The 15,478-nt window shown below is 41.4% G+C and overlaps 1 protein-coding gene across 2 annotated transcripts in view; it reads left to right on the top strand.

Annotated features, from left to right (window-relative positions):
* The window catches only part of OSBPL5 (oxysterol binding protein like 5), a 219,276-nt gene that overhangs the window by 145,218 nt on the left and 58,580 nt on the right, over positions 1 to 15,478 (top strand). For both annotated transcript variants that reach the window (XM_090032528.1, XM_090032527.1), the window contains 3 exons: positions 6,079 to 6,159; positions 9,568 to 9,669; positions 10,871 to 11,074. In XM_090032528.1, coding sequence (XP_089888654.1) covers positions 6,079 to 6,159; positions 9,568 to 9,669; positions 10,871 to 11,074 — 387 coding nt within the window. The remainder of the gene's footprint in view (positions 1 to 6,078; positions 6,160 to 9,567; positions 9,670 to 10,870; positions 11,075 to 15,478) is intronic.

Below are 15,478 nucleotides of genomic sequence, written 5' to 3'. Positions count from 1 at the left end.
TCTTCAGGAGATACAGATTTCTTTCTCTTTAAAGGCTGAAGATACTCAGTTGTACACACGGGTGGATCTAGGATTTTGAAATGTGGGGTGGAGGGTGCAGATGGTGTCAAATATCATCAAATATAAAACAACACAGATTATCCAGTTTAAAAAAAACCTGGAGGTTTTACTAAGATAAAGCCTAGGGCTATCACCATAGGGCTATATTCAGTTTAACATGGAGACCAAACTAAATGCAACTTTACTGGAATGCCCATTAATTTGCTATATCATACATTATGTATTTAAAAATAGGCAAAAAATAATCCCAAGATGATTAGTTTTGTGGTCATAAGAATGTCAAATGGATATATCCTTATACATCTCCAAATGTATATACAGTCAAATGTATATCTCCTTTTTCAGATTCATAAAAAAACTAAGCTTCTTGAGCAGCTTGACAATACATCTAGTGTTGCACTGAAAGTTATATCCACAGCTGAATTAGTGTTCACTCCAGTTAAAACTTCCACACCTGAGTTAATATTTTTAGCTAGAGTTAAAAAATAGTCTGAAGAGCTAGAGTACCAGAAACAGCTAAGGGGCAGCAGAACTGCAGAAGAATGGTTAGCTGATTAATGGAACATCAAGATAATTAAAAGGGGGATAGCATCATTAACACTTGTGGAATGAAGATTTCAGAAGAAATCTGGTAGCTTACAAGAAGCTGTGAAATCAGTTGACTCCCTCACTGCTGCCTAAACAGAAATGCTACTCCCCTACGAAGCCATTGGTTTTAAATTTTGGGTAGAACAGGAATCGAAACAGGAAGTGAGGGAGACAGTACCATGACATTCTCTTCCCCTGCAGATCTGCCCCTGGTTATATGAAGTACCCTCCTTGGTTAATATAGACTGACAGCTCTGGGAGAGACAGAAGGTGAAATTTTGTGCTGTTTCACCATTGCAAAAACCCTGGTCATTCTGACCTCAAAGAGCTGCTGTATACTTACATCAGTAAAACTTGGAGGAAATTGTAGCTGCAGTCTATGAAGGTAGAGAATTTCTGCCTTTTTATACTAGGCTGAGCAATGTAGGTCAATGAAAGGCCATCATTAGATGCACTTGGTGTTACTTGGTGATGTCAAGGCTGCTCTATCTTCTTGATCCTGGAGGCTTTGTCACTGGAGTCATTGAACCTAATGACAATAAAGTAATTAAATCAAAGCTGTTGAGATTGGATTTGTTTTATTCATTCCTGAATCAATTTCCTTAAGTTACTTAGCAGGTAAAAACCTGAAGAGAACTTTGCGGGGGGGTTTCTTCAATGCCTTAGTGCACAGTTGCATGGATCTACAATATTCATTATGAAGTGTTTAGGTCCCAGGTTTCCTGCGAAAAGGAAAGGTCTTCTTAATAAGAGCTCATGTCCATGTAGCACAGGAAATTACCTGTAGAACAGGTGGCACTTTACAGATATAAGGTTGCAGTTCTTTCTGAGCATATACAGAGCTGGTCATTTGGCAAATGACAATGGCTGTTGGGGTGCAATGATCTTTCTGTGCCAAAAGTGCTTATTAGGGATGTGCAAAATGGGCCCTATTTGATCTAGATTCAGATTTGGCCTGAATCGGGGATAGTGATTTGATTCATTGATTCGGGTCACTGTCCCCGATTTTTGATTCAGCTGAATCGAATCTGAAGCAGAGGATTCAATGCTGATTCACAGAATCAGTGATTCAGCCATACACACAGCCTTAAATGTTTTTTCTATATACCTCGAGGTACCATGCACAGCTCATGAATGCTGTGGTGCTGGGGCGCATGGAGTGTCCCACAGAAGCATGGTGGGGCCCCTAGCACGCTTGGCAGCAGACCTGGAAGTGGACCAGAAGTACTTCTGGGGAGCACGCTGGGATGCCCCCCTCCCAGGTACCTCCTGGGTCTGTGGGAGCCCAAGTCACTGAGTGGGGGGGAGGCCCACATGCTCCCTGGCAGACCCAGAAGTGGATTGGAAGTGCTTCTGGTCCGCTTTCAGTTCTGTTGCCGAGTGTGCTAGGGAGCCCCTCAGGCTTCTGTGGCACACTCCATGTGCCCCAACATCACAGTATTTACAAGCTGCCTGCTACCTAGAGGTATGTAGAAAAAACATTTAAAGCCGTGACTATGTCTGAATCACCAACTCTCTCTGAATCGATTCAGAGAGATTAAAGGGTCCTCTGATTTCACTTCAGATTCGGAGATTCAGCCATTGGATCAGGCGATATCTCCACCGAATTGAATTGGGGACCAAAGCTTCGCATGGCCCTAATGTTTGTACAAAAAGTAAGAGGATGTGCCAAGTGACAAAGTAGCTTAGGTGATTGGCACATTTAGTAAATCCAACCTGTGTGGGCACAACAGTATCCCAAGAGTTTCAACTATGCAATGAAATTCAATAATTATGCATTGATGTTTCAGAAAAATGCAGTAATGAACTTCACCAGTAAGTAACCTGCCATCTTGAGGTCACTTAAAAGTAATATCCACAGGTTCTAATCCAGTTTTGTTTGACCTGTAATTAAAAAACACCTTTGAGAGATGTTCAATCTTAGCTGGTCTGTTGGGGGATGATTTCAGATACTTTTGATATATGTATGCAATCTTAATCAAATGCCTAAAGAGCCTGGTGTTGGTACCAAGGGGTTATGATTCACTTTCTTAAACTTGGTGGTTTTATAGCCTGGTAGCATTGGAAAGCGTCATAAAATTTAAGCAGATGCTCCTTGAATGAGCAGACACTTTGCTGCTTCTTGCAAGCATCCAGGTTTCAATGCCATTTTATTGCTTGCCCAACTTAAAATTCTCACTCTGACAGTCACTGTAACAAGGTTTGTATGATGGGCAGGATGGTTCAGTCTTCTAATCATGAAAACATCTTCTCTTTGTGATGATAACAGTTTCTACTGCTAGAAGGTTTAGGGAGAGGGCATCATGCAGTTTGTGGTGGATGTTGATTGGCTGGCTGAATTCATCTCCAAGCAAAGTCACTTAACTGCGTTTACAGGGTCAGATGTTATTCCCAGTCTTTCTGCTTAGATAGTATTCCACGAACTGCATAAATGAGTTTAGCATACAATGCTTAGATTACGAAGAGTGCCTTTCTGTTGGTTTAAGATTTTGTAGCCATCTATCTGAGCAGGATTTCCTAGAACCTTGTGAACATTTGTATCTTCCTGTTTGCTCAGTCTAGCTAATGAGCTCAGTACCTGGTATTTGTCTCTGTGCCTGATCTTCTTTTTTTTTTTTAAATGTCTAGAGGGGGAGAAACTGCCTATAAACACTTGACTCCTAATTACATCTCATGGACAAGACATTCTTCATGCTAATGAGATATTTTCTCCCATAAAGAAAAGCTAATAGTGTACTTCAGATGCATAACACAGTACTGACATGTGAAATGCAATATATGCTCTGCAGGCAGAATTTTCTTTGCAGAGGTTTGACCATCACTAGCTGTAAAGTGTGTGTGTGGAAAAGCCTCCAGGTGCAAAGGTAGTGTGGAATATGTATTGCAGAAAAGGGGGAAGAATTTGGCCTTCTGCAAAAAAAAAAAACCACCCCAGACAGTGAATCGTTGGCATGAGTCGGAAGTTAAAAACTTAAGAGTGACATTAGTGATAAAACCATTTGTTATAGCCCTAGTTAAATCTAGGAGTCCACAAGTCTTGTTTAGGGACTACTTGAGTCTTCATTTTGCAATTCAGGAAATGTATTTATTGCAAAATATTGTGCATAACTTTCCTTCATAATCAAAAGATATCAAAAGCATGGATTTAACAAAAGCCACATCGTACAGTGTTCACCTCTGTATTTCAGACTTCAAGTTTTGCCCTTAATTTCCACAGTTCTAGAAAAGTAGTGACATAGGATTTGCTTTTCACGTGGTCCAGAGGGAGTCGATACTCTTGTGTATTAGCTGCTGCAGTAGTTTTCAAAATGTAGGCTTTGGCACATGTGCTTATGGTCCCTGGAGAGTGAAATGGTCATGTGATTTTTAACGCTCCTTATGATTCAAGTGATAGAAACATGAAAAGGATCAATAGAAATAGTATTACAGTGAATTCCACTTGTATGCATAACACATTAGTGCTTAATTCACTTAACTATAAAACACAATGAGCGTTCTCATTTGTTGCCTGTTGCTTACACTGTAACAAACTGGTTATTTCTATATTGATTACCTGTTTTCAGTGCTTAAATATACTGTAGGATATTTCAGCCCCACTGGCCACCACATTCCCTTTTTTAACTGTGCCAGCAATTGTAAAGGGGAAGCAGCTATCAAAGGATTGCTCTTAAACTTGAAAAAATGACAGAAAATAAATGGTTTTTCCGCTGCGCGCTCTTCATTTTCAAGATCTGTAACAAAACCTTAAAAATTAAGGGAGCTAGTTCTGTTTTGGGCCTGTTAATAACATAGCAGTGTTATATAGTTAATAAGTACTGCTTGAAATGCCATGGTATTAGCAGCCCCAAAACTGACTAGTTCCTTTCACTTCCAAGCCTTCTAAGATTTGCAAGGAAGTGCAGATGCTACTTAAATGTGTTTTGCCTTTCTTCCAGCCCCAGGGCTTTGTTGTTAAAAGGAGTATGCCTTATGGACTTCTGTAATAACCCTGGCTTTACCTTGTGTGCAGTGGCTGTAGGTGCTCTGGGAATGCAGCCATAAAATTGAGGCAGTCAGCAAAAAGACCTCTAAAGATGATTTTTAAAAAAAGCTTGACAATGCAGTGAGTCATCTAGCTTACTGGTAATTCATAACAGGGAGTCCAGTTCTTATAAGTGAGCTCCTGAAAAGTGTTCTCCTGCTATCCTACTGGAACACAGCTGTGCAGTATTCATCTTGTGTGTTGTAGCAATTGAATGCCTTGCCCAAAAGTTGCCCTTGTTTATACTGCAGTTGTGCCTAAGGGCACCAATCAAGGTCAATATAGTAACATACTATTCTAACAAGGGACGATCATGACCCAAAGAGATCACACTGTAAATAAACAAGGTGGCTTGAAGGGGAAGCGGAGATGGCTTGCCCACAGTCTCATAGGAAGCTAGTGGTGGAAGAGCTAGGGATCTATGGGTGTTCTATAAATCGGTGTTCTGAGTCTGTCCAGTGCTCTGGACATTGCACTAACAATACCAACCTAAGTCAGGATCCCAGCATCAAAGTGGGCTCTGCATGGCTAGTCCATGTGAACGTGTAAGCTGATGCAGAGATTCTTTTGGCCAATTGGCTCTGCTGACTGTGTCCTTCCAATTAATCAGATGAATCAGGAAATTGGTGATTTTTAGATTCCTTGAAAATGAGTTTAAATGGCTTTGGCACCAAACATGATTTAAAGTGACATATACATTTTGAGCCTTGTTTCCCAAAGCCAAAATAAGTTTGTGTTTATCCAGGACATAGTTTAGCTCTGGTCCTCTCTGTGCATGTTTATAGGCAGCTCAACTGGGTCTTAAGTAGTAGCAATTTAAAAACCTCTTGAGCCAAAGATTCATGCCAACATGAGCAAGATTCCTTATAACTAAAATGGGGTGCAACTGGAGTAAGCAGTAGCATGGAAAGAGAAAAGATTTCTGAGTAAAGTAAAGTACAGTATGCTGTAAAGTATATCTGTTTGAGCAATTTGTCTTGCCAGAACAAGCCTACCCCAGTCTTCAGGGAATACAATTGTGTATTTAAATATGTACTGAATTAAAAAAAAATGCTGTTAATGTTCATGGGGTAGAGATGCTAGTGTTTCACTTCAGAAAGTTAAATGTTTTAAGATCCAAGAATGAACAACCGATTTTCAGATCAATGGAGGAGAAGAATGGACTGTGTACAGATGGGAACCATCATTGGGTGTCTGTATAGAACACTTTTTGTGGGGAGAAGAAAGGGTTCACACTTAAAAGGAAGTGAAGAGTACACTGCAACTAGGCCTTTCCTGAGTCTGTGTAGTTTTATGGTGTTATCTTGATAAATCTTCAGTGAATTCTTGGAAGATGTAAACATTTTTTCCCGCTAAACCATAACATAAGCATCTTAATACATTGCTTCTCTCTCTTTTTTTTTTTTTAGAATGAATATAAGCTTTGCAACGGGTCTGATAAAGAGTGTGTATCTCCCACAGCCAAATTCACTAAGAAGGAAACATTAAAGGTATGCGCAAAGTAATATGAGTTCCTTTTGGCCAAGGTGTCACCTGCTTACTTCCTTTTTAGAGATGACTAGTAACTTCAAAAAAAACCCAACAAACAAACAAGCAAAACACCCTACAGCTTGAAACCTTTTCTGAGTGTCACTGTGTATTTGGACACAAAATGATCCTGTTTTCATGGGTCCATACAGATCCAAGACTTTTGTCCTACTCACTTGGGCATCCAACCTTGCACTTGGAATTGTTTGTATGCATTTGATATGAAAGAAGCAATATTGTCATGCATTTGTTCACATATTCTAAAGTTCTTTGAACAACAAAAAGGGTGTCATTTTTCCCAAATCATGTTATTTGGCAAGTTGCTGAGAAGGGCTGTGAGAATAATTTGATTCCTTCTCCCTCCACCTCTTCCCCTCCCAACTGAAATAAAAACCCCAAACTGAATTTAATTTAACCTGTAATGAAACATTCCACGTGGCTTTTTTTCAGAAAAGTAAACAAAACACAAAAGGCTGGACCCAAAACACTGGTGATTGTGCCTTCTCCTTTACTTAAAAGTTTGGAGGTTGGAGCACATGAACCAGGGTCTCTGACATCCTATACAACTTCCTCTCCCTGAGGGGACTTGAACTAATACCTCTCCTTTCTGAGAGTGCCTTAAGCATAAGCTATGGACTCTGTAAGGATAAAACATGCTGTCTCATGTTGCCACTCTTCCACCTTAGTTGTTGACATCCACTTCAAGGACACAGAATGAGATATTCTGTCAGTAACACTGATGGTCACGGTGCTTGCTTGGGTGGCAGGACACTTGGATTCATGCCCTTGCCCAATTGCATGTTTATACAAAGGGAAACAGTCTCAACAGGAGGGGTTGAGGGCACCCACCCTTCTAACCTACCAGCATGATAGTTAGGGTATTTCCTTGGCAGGGGGGAATCAACCCTGGTGAATGCACTAACTGAAAAGGGTACACCACAACCCTAATTTTCCCCTCTGTCAATTTTATAAGTCTAGTCTCCAAATGTTTTGCAACCAAATCTAATATCACAAATTTCACATGAATTTGTGAATAAAATCAAAATGAACAAAATGGCATGTTTTGCCTGTCTTACTCCTGGCCTGAAAACTTCACCCAGCTCTAATGCTGAGTGTGCTGTAATACTATCCACTACACTTCCTTTAGCACTGACAGTTTGCCTGGTATAAAGCAAGAGAGGTCAGCTGATGCTTCTGTGTAAGGAAGCTGGTTCAATAAAACCTGTCTTGCATAAGAGACTTGTGCATGACTGTTTTTAAGGTTCCTCCTGCTGTGTTTGACAAACTAGGAAATATCAGCCCCTTGTGGTCATCTCTGTTCATGTGCCTGGGAAATGGTACCTAAATATTTGAGCTCCTTTTAACTGCCTCAGGCAGCTACACCCAGGTGGTAGAGCCAGCTTGTCTGAGGAAACCAGTGCAATCCACATGATGAAAATAACCATGAAGATTGACAGAAGTCTGACAGCCTTGCCCAAAATTCCTTGCTTACTACTTCCAAGGTATAATGCACCCCAAGTAGCAGTGGTGCTGATCTAAAACAAGTGGCCAAGTCCTGCCTGGTGCAATTCAAAGGCTTCAGTTTGCTTACACCTGGGATGATTTTCTAGGAGACTTCATCTACGTGTAAATGTAACTGAAAGAATTAAACTTATCTGCTTCTGCACACCCTTGCATAGGAATTTTTGTTGGCCTCCACTGCCCTAGTAGCCAGATATACAGGAGACTAAGGGTGCATACAGATGTTCAGGAAGTTGGATTGGGTTAAAAATAGTTGCCCAGTCTAACTTAGCTCACCCACCTGCAGACTATACTTAGATCCCTAGTTAGGTAGATGTAAGTACCAAACTGTACAGATGTTCCCTGAAGGGTAGATCGGTTCAAAAAATGGCTGGCGCGATGTAACTTTAGTTCATCTGAGAGGTGCACTAAGTTAGATCAGGCACAGTTATACTGATCTAACCGAACATCTGCATGCATTTGGAATGCAACCCCAAGGCTGAGAGCCCAGCTTAAGCCCCAGGGCAGCACTTTTTTCTTTCCCCTCCCCTTGCCATGGGCTATTTTGACCGCCCCTCCATCCATCCCCACCATTCCCATGGACCAGGAAGCCCTTGGAGCCTGTCAAACACCCCCAAGCCTACAAACAGCCCCCAGTCCTGGTTTTATTCACAGGTGCCAGTGCCAGAAGCCCAGTTGCAGTAAGCTGGGAGAAGGGGAGGGGAGGGGGTTGGCCCATAAGGGGAGGATTGTCTGGGGGTAGAGGTAGGGTGAGGGCTGGAAGTAGCCTCCAATTGAGGGGGGAGAGCCCCCCAACCCCCCAGCATCCCCGCCCCCCCAGCTAAAGAGCCGTTAGCTACTCTGATCTGCCTACCCCTCCCTCCCACCCTGACATTTTGATCTTTCTCCCAGCAGTGGTGAACACCAGTAAAACTGGCACTGGGAGCAGTTTGAGGGATTGAATCATAGAAAGTCAGGGCTAGAAGGGACCTCAGGAAGTCATCTAGTCCAACCCCCTGCTCAAAGCGGGACCAGCTTCAACTAAATCATCCCAGCCAAAGGTTTGTCTAGCCAGGTTTTGAAAACCCCGAAGGACGGAGCTTCCACCACCTCTCTGGGTAAAACCCTCCTAGTGAAAAAATTCTTCGTAATACATAACCTAAACTTCCCTTGCTGCAACTTGAGATGGTTGCTCCTTGTTCTGTTATCTGCCACTACTGAGAATAGCCCAGCTCTATCAAGAGTGGACTGGGTGTGGTTTGGCTGGATTGGAGTGTAAGGGGGCCTTTGCGGGGGGGTGTTGACCTGACAAAATGAGAGAGCCTTTCCAATCCTGCAACACTGACCTGGACCCCACCAATCCCCCCCCCCCCCCCCGGCAGATCCCGCTAGTCTCTCAATCCCCCCTAAACTACCCTGTGGACCCACTAGCCTCTCGGTTCTGCCCTCCCCTTCCCCTGCTCTGACTTACCTTGGATCAGGCTCCCAGTACCTATCTAATCACTGCATTAGATTGGGTGGCCATTTTTAACCTGATTTTAGCTTCTCAAACTTCTCGGTAATAGTGGTACACACCCTTGGTAATGCTTAATTAGTAGAACCAACCCAAACAAGATAAAGTACTTTTTCTGCTGAAACTCCACTGAAGTTCATATTTACATTTATCTCAGCTGCTTGTAAAGGACCAGCCACAATTTAGTCACCAAAGCATGCACCTTTCATTTCCAGGGAAACTGTACAATGCCTGGTTTGAGGCAATTGGTGCATAGCTGCCTCAGATGTATAGTAGAAATGGTCTTTCCTCTCCAAGTGTAACACAGAAAAAGAACATGTTTTACAGCAGCTGTTTTTTCCCCTCTATTCTGAAACAGGTACAGAAGAAGAACTACAGACAGGAAAAGAAAAGAGCCACCAAACAGCTCTTCAGTGCTTTGAAGGATCCCAGTGTTGTGATCATGGCAGATTGGCTGAAGGTATTTAATGCAAAGTACTGTTTGTAAACCTGTAGGAATAAGAGAGAAAATGCTTCAGGATTTGTACTCAGGAATGGATAAAGGTCATCCTTGAATATCTGCTGCAAGAAGAAAGTTGTAGGGAATGGAAAATCCCAACTTAATTAGCACTTCAAGGGACTAATGATCTAAATTGCCTTGTAGGCTGTGGTATGAAGGTTAGGAGAATGAACGAGGAGCCAGGTCTGAGCTATTGCCTTGGAAAAAACTGACCATATTTCTTCATCCTTTCTTCTTCCTGGCAAGGAGATGCTGTTTCTTCCTGTAGATGTGTTTTATATTTTAGCTAAGAGAGAAGGGATTATATTGGGGAAGTGATTGTTTGAAAGCAGGAAGATGCAAGCTATTTCTTTGGCATTTGGAGGTGCAGCAGGTTGGATTGTAAATTGACACAGAACGGAACAAAATTGATTGGACCAGTTGACAGCTGTAACTTATGGTTGTGCACAGATGTGGCAATTTATCATTGGTTCCTGACACTTACACCTAGCAGGACAAACATTTAGATTGAAGTTCTGCAATGAGATAGGGGAAGGTTACTTCCCATTTTTGTATGATTTATTAGGTATCTCAATTTGTATGTGCGTTCCTGATGCACATTTAGGATTGGCTGTCCTTTCTGTAATACCTGCCCATTTTCAAATACTTATGAAGCCAAGATTTCTGATTTTAATATTTTTGGCGAGGAAAAAGCCATTGATTTCAGGAAAAAAAATAGGATGTAGGGTTATAACAAGTATAAAGATTGATTACTGTCAGTAATGGGGGGAGAGCATGGTGTAGTAGAAAACCAAAGCTAACAACAATGTATTTATATGCCACTTTAAGTTTTTAAGCTCTCTTAATATTGATCTTTGTGGACAAAAAACTTCAAGAGTTTGAAGCATCGAAACCTTTCAGCTCGGCAACAAGTAGCATTTATGTCTTGTACAGGTCAAATCAAATCAGTTAAATGCCAGGGGCTAGACTGATATACTGGCTCATGTGGAATAGTAGTTTTTCTCCATCAGTATTACTAAAGCAATTAAACCATGGAGTACTGGGCATGTTGGCATGAATGAAGTTGTTAGAATTTGGCTTGGAGTGAAGCATGTGTTTTGAAAACATTTGAATACTTGATTTAAGGATCAACAATCAAACTGTTTGCTTGCTTTCCCTGCAGATCCGTGGGACTCTGAAAAGCTGGACCAAGCTGTGGTGTGTTCTGAAACCAGGCGTGCTATTGATTTACAAAACACCAAAGACTGGGCAGTGGGTAGGCACCATCCTGCTCCATTCCTGTGAGCTGATCGAAAGACCCTCCAAAAAGGACGGCTTCTGTTTTAAACTCTTCCACCCTTTGGATCAGTCCATCTGGGCTGTGAAGGTAACCACTAAGCTAAGCTGAAATATTTCCCCGCTACATCTTCTAACACAGGGAGGCCTGTGCTGTGGGAAAGATGCAGGATGCCAGGAGTCTGCAAGTGCCACTGTCATTTCATAATAAACAAGTTTAAGGGAGCCTTTGGCTTTGTTTTAACCCTTTTTTGTTTTAATACCAGACCAAAGAATGTGGAGTTGGTCATTAGGGTTGATTTGTATAAGGTTGAACCGCTTGGTGGATAACTACACAGCTGCAATTCAAGAGAGGGAAACCAGCATGTAGACACTAGCAAAAGGCCCTTGGGGGTGAGATGTAGATGACTAAGGCAGAAGTTCCTAATAGACAAGGAGGGCTTGACCCATCAACTAGCACTTCTTGAAGTAGCCTTAACAAAGCCTAAACAGCCTAGCACAAAGGCCAGTTCTGCAGTGGCAAAGTGAGGTAGATCGAATGATTTGGTCACTTCTCAAACACTACCCTTCAGTGCTGAAAAAGTCTTGTGCCATTTGAACTAGATTTGAATTTTTGAATCCTGACTCTTCTACAAAATACTTGTTGTTACCTCTTGGCTAGGTACTTCATTCCTTTCTGTTTCCATTCCCTGTCTAGCAAATGAAGTTAGTAATTCCTTTCTCCTGCCTTACATAGTTTTTGTATTTAATTTTTAAGCTTGTGGATGCTGGGCGACTCTCTGACCAGAGTCAGAATCTTGGCTGATGGCTGTAGGTGCTGTCGTAATGCAAATAACTAGTATTTTCACCCTCCTGAAAGAAACTGATTTTGAAACCTATTTATTTTTAAATAATTTATGGCACTTATCTTCTGGGGTCTTTTTTCCCCAAGGAAAGACCCAAAAAAGCTCATCTGACCTTAGCTGCAATTAATGAGGAAGATCCTACCAGCTCCTGTCAAACTTTGAGTAACATCTGTTTGATGCCTGAAGGAACAGCGCTTAATTAGTCTTGAACTGTGTTCCACCATTAAAAATAGCAACTGTGCAGAGTTATTGCAAGATATTATTTCATAGAAAATGTATACTAGTACAAACAAAGCACTGCTGATTGCCATCCTGCTGCAAAGAGGCCAACATAACAGAGCAGCTTGGAAGGATTCATACACTTAGGACAGGGACGGGCAATTATTTTGGGCAGAGGGCCGCTTGCTGAGTTTCAGCAAGCCATTGAGGGCTGCATGACAGGTAGCCCAGGGCAGATTAATATTAATTTCCTAAATTTTTAGGGACCCCGCAAGCCAGATAGAATGGCCTGGCAGGCTGCATCTGGCCCCCGGGTCGCATTTTGCCCACCCCGGCTTAGGATGATGCTTCATTGGATGTTACGGAAGTTGATATTGACCCACCTGTTGTGGAGTCTCCTGAAATTTGAGTCTAGGGTGGATGGCTTTGTGAGAGACTCTTGTACCAAAGGGTCTGGTTAAAATAGAAGACAAGGTAGTCTTATTTGCAGTGAGCAGCACTGTATGTCATGAGTAATAGTAGTGAAGTCAGTGGGAACTCATCAGAATAAATCTCTTAAACTTTGGGAATCCAGAATAGGTAGAGGGCACCATTTAAATGGTCTTCAAAAATAAATGGGTGTTTCTTTCAAATAATTGAGGGAACAAGTACTCTTTCCTTACAGAGTTTTTAACTTAGCTGCAGTCTGTGTCCTGATGGGCTTTGACTGTGTTGTCCCAAAAGTTTGCTGCCACTTTGGGGGGGTTTTCAGCCCTCAAAATTCTGGTTGTTTCTCTGATTCAGAGCATGCACCCAAGAAAGCTGTTAAGTATGCTCTGTCTATCACCGTAATTCATTTTGACTTTTAACAAATCAACTGAATTCTAAAAAGCAGAGTCAGGAAAAGTGATAATAAAGGAATGAAGGTTAGGAATTGGAAGCATCTTTTTTTTCCTTCAGTGCTATTTAGCCAGAAAGAAAAGAAAATGTTGTGGGTATGCAATTGTACATAGAGTGATGGCATAAAGGGATTTTCCTGAAAAGTTTTGTGGACTACAGAAAATCTTAAGACATCTTAGTTTTAAGGTTAAATACTACTGAATTGCTTCAACTGAATGTTGGGGAAGTTGCTATTGAACCGCCTGTTGAGAAGCCTCCTGAAATTTCAGTTGGATGGTTTTGAGAGAGAACACTTTCGGCCGTAAAGTGAATACCAAAAGCACATGAGGAAGAATTTGTCCAGTGAGCTGTTCTATGTCAAAGGAGCTGTCTACACTCTGACAGCAGTTTAATGCTGAAGCTGCCAAAAATACAATTTCATTTTATGTCTTTTCACTGTCTGCTTTTAAGGCAACCGATGCCAGACTTGCAGATCCAAATCCCTTTTAGTTTAATGGTGCAAAAGCCCATGTTTCATGAAGTAGAGATTAACCTATGTTGGAACAAAGTTATTGGCTGTAATATAAGAATCCAAAATATGGCTGAGAATATCAACTGCCATTAAAATAAAACCAATCCATGGTATATCTATATTAGAGGTTTTTGTGGCCTTGCTTCAACTAGTGTCAGCTGGTTGGGTTTTCTTCACAGATTTCATAGACATTTGGGCTGGAAGAGACCTCGGAAGATCATCAAGTCCAGCCTCCTGCCCCTGTTCACAAACATTTGGTCAAAAACCACAAATGTTTGGGCCTAACTTAAGACTCTGCCATAAACCCTTGCATAAATGCTTGTCAAGTATCATGTCTATGCCAGGATTTATAGTAATATTAGCCAACTCCATTTGATGGGGAGCCTTTTAACTTGAGTTAAAACAGAATCCGGCTCTGAGGTGCATGTCAAGTAATTACCCATAGAGGCAGAGAGAAACACCACTGCTTTTAATATCCTTAATAACATTAGTGTGTTTAATTGCTAAATATTAGTGTAAATCATACTTTAAGTGTACCAAGTGACTTCTATTAACTTTTTTCCTGTAAAAGTGACTGATTTCCACAGGGCTGCTTAGAGTCCTTTGCTGATGGTTAGGGGAGACTGTGTAACAGCTCCACAGGCTTCTCTAAAGTGCTTGTTTTCATCTGCTACATGATTGTTGTTGGGAAGCAGCAACAATAAATTGGGCAATTTTTTTTTTTGTCTTTGAAAGGTGCTAGGTAGACCTCTATTGAACCTCAAATCCACTCCCAGTAGCATAAACAGAGGGCCATCTCTAACCTGGGAAGGAAGATTTGGCTCTGTTCCATGTAATACTCATGCTCTTTCTGCAAAAATTTTTCAAGGTACCAGGCAGTGCTAGAATAGTAATAATTTTGAGTTTTTTGGATACCTACCCACGTGTTTCACAATGTGGACTGGTGGCTTTCAGGTATATGAAAATCTTTTCAGTTTTTCACCTGAGTTTTCTTGCATCTTAGAGATTTTTGTTGTTGACTTCAGTTTACTTTAGTATGTATCCAGCAGAGAACTCTGGGTGGGTACCAGTAAAATTTGAAATCAAAAAAGTGTAAAATAAAGGGTCTTTTCTTCTTTGTAGTTTTTTTTCCTTTAAAGCAAGTGACAGAACTTCTACCATTTCTCTTGACAACATCATTAGGAATGCTTTCCTAATATCCAGTTAAAATATTTTTGCTCATTTTCTTTTCTTCCATTGGAAAGGTATGGGCCATAGTTTGCCAACCCATGATTTCTGTTATGTTGTTAATGAGCTGCTTTTTTTTTTTTTTTTCCCCCAAGACAAGCAAAATTAGAAACTTCTAAATGGCTTACTTCCCTGCATACATCAACACATCTCAATTTTTTTTTTTTAGTCTTTCAGTAATGGGAGGTCTCATTCCCTACCTGGAGTGGCAAAACAAATCTGGTTGTTTTTTCTTTAAAACCACAGACATATCTGTGGTTTAAGAACACATGTCAATATGAGTGACACACAGACTTCGCTTTACTTTTAGTTATATTATCTGAGACAGAAAATGAGGTCTCATACAGATATTCAATTTGTCTTAGAGTTGCTGCTGTCCCAGGAGAAATCACAAATGTACGGACATTCAAACTTTTTTTCCTGGAGTAAAAATGGCTGTTCCAGGAGAAAAATAACTTGGGGGCAATCAGGGTTAAATCACTTGGGGGAAGAGTTTCTCCTGGGAGATCAAATGTCTGTACATACTGTGGCTTCTTTCAGAAGACAGTATAATCCTCCAGGATTTCCCCTCCCCTTCCCTACCACAGGTGACTTTTTTCTTTTCTGCTCACTGGACTCTGCTCTGCAGACCACGTCCCCTTCACAATCCCCGCAGTGTGCTAGTGTGCTACAGGAAAACACAGGCTGACTGAGGGCAGTCTGGGCCAGTTAACTGAGGCTGCCCAATTACACTACTGCCCTATGTCTCCAGCATGAGGACTGGTGCCTCCTGACTCTGGAGGGGGCACCAGCAGCCAATCACTGACTGGTTGGG

This window comes from Crocodylus siamensis, chromosome 2 (genome assembly GCF_052110815.1).
Source record: "Crocodylus siamensis isolate JL-2025a chromosome 2, ASM5211081v1, whole genome shotgun sequence".
Lineage (NCBI taxonomy): Eukaryota > Metazoa > Chordata > Crocodylia > Crocodylidae > Crocodylus > Crocodylus siamensis.
The sequence above is the reverse complement of the archived record's forward strand: the minus strand, read 5'-3'. Positions and strand labels throughout refer to the sequence as shown.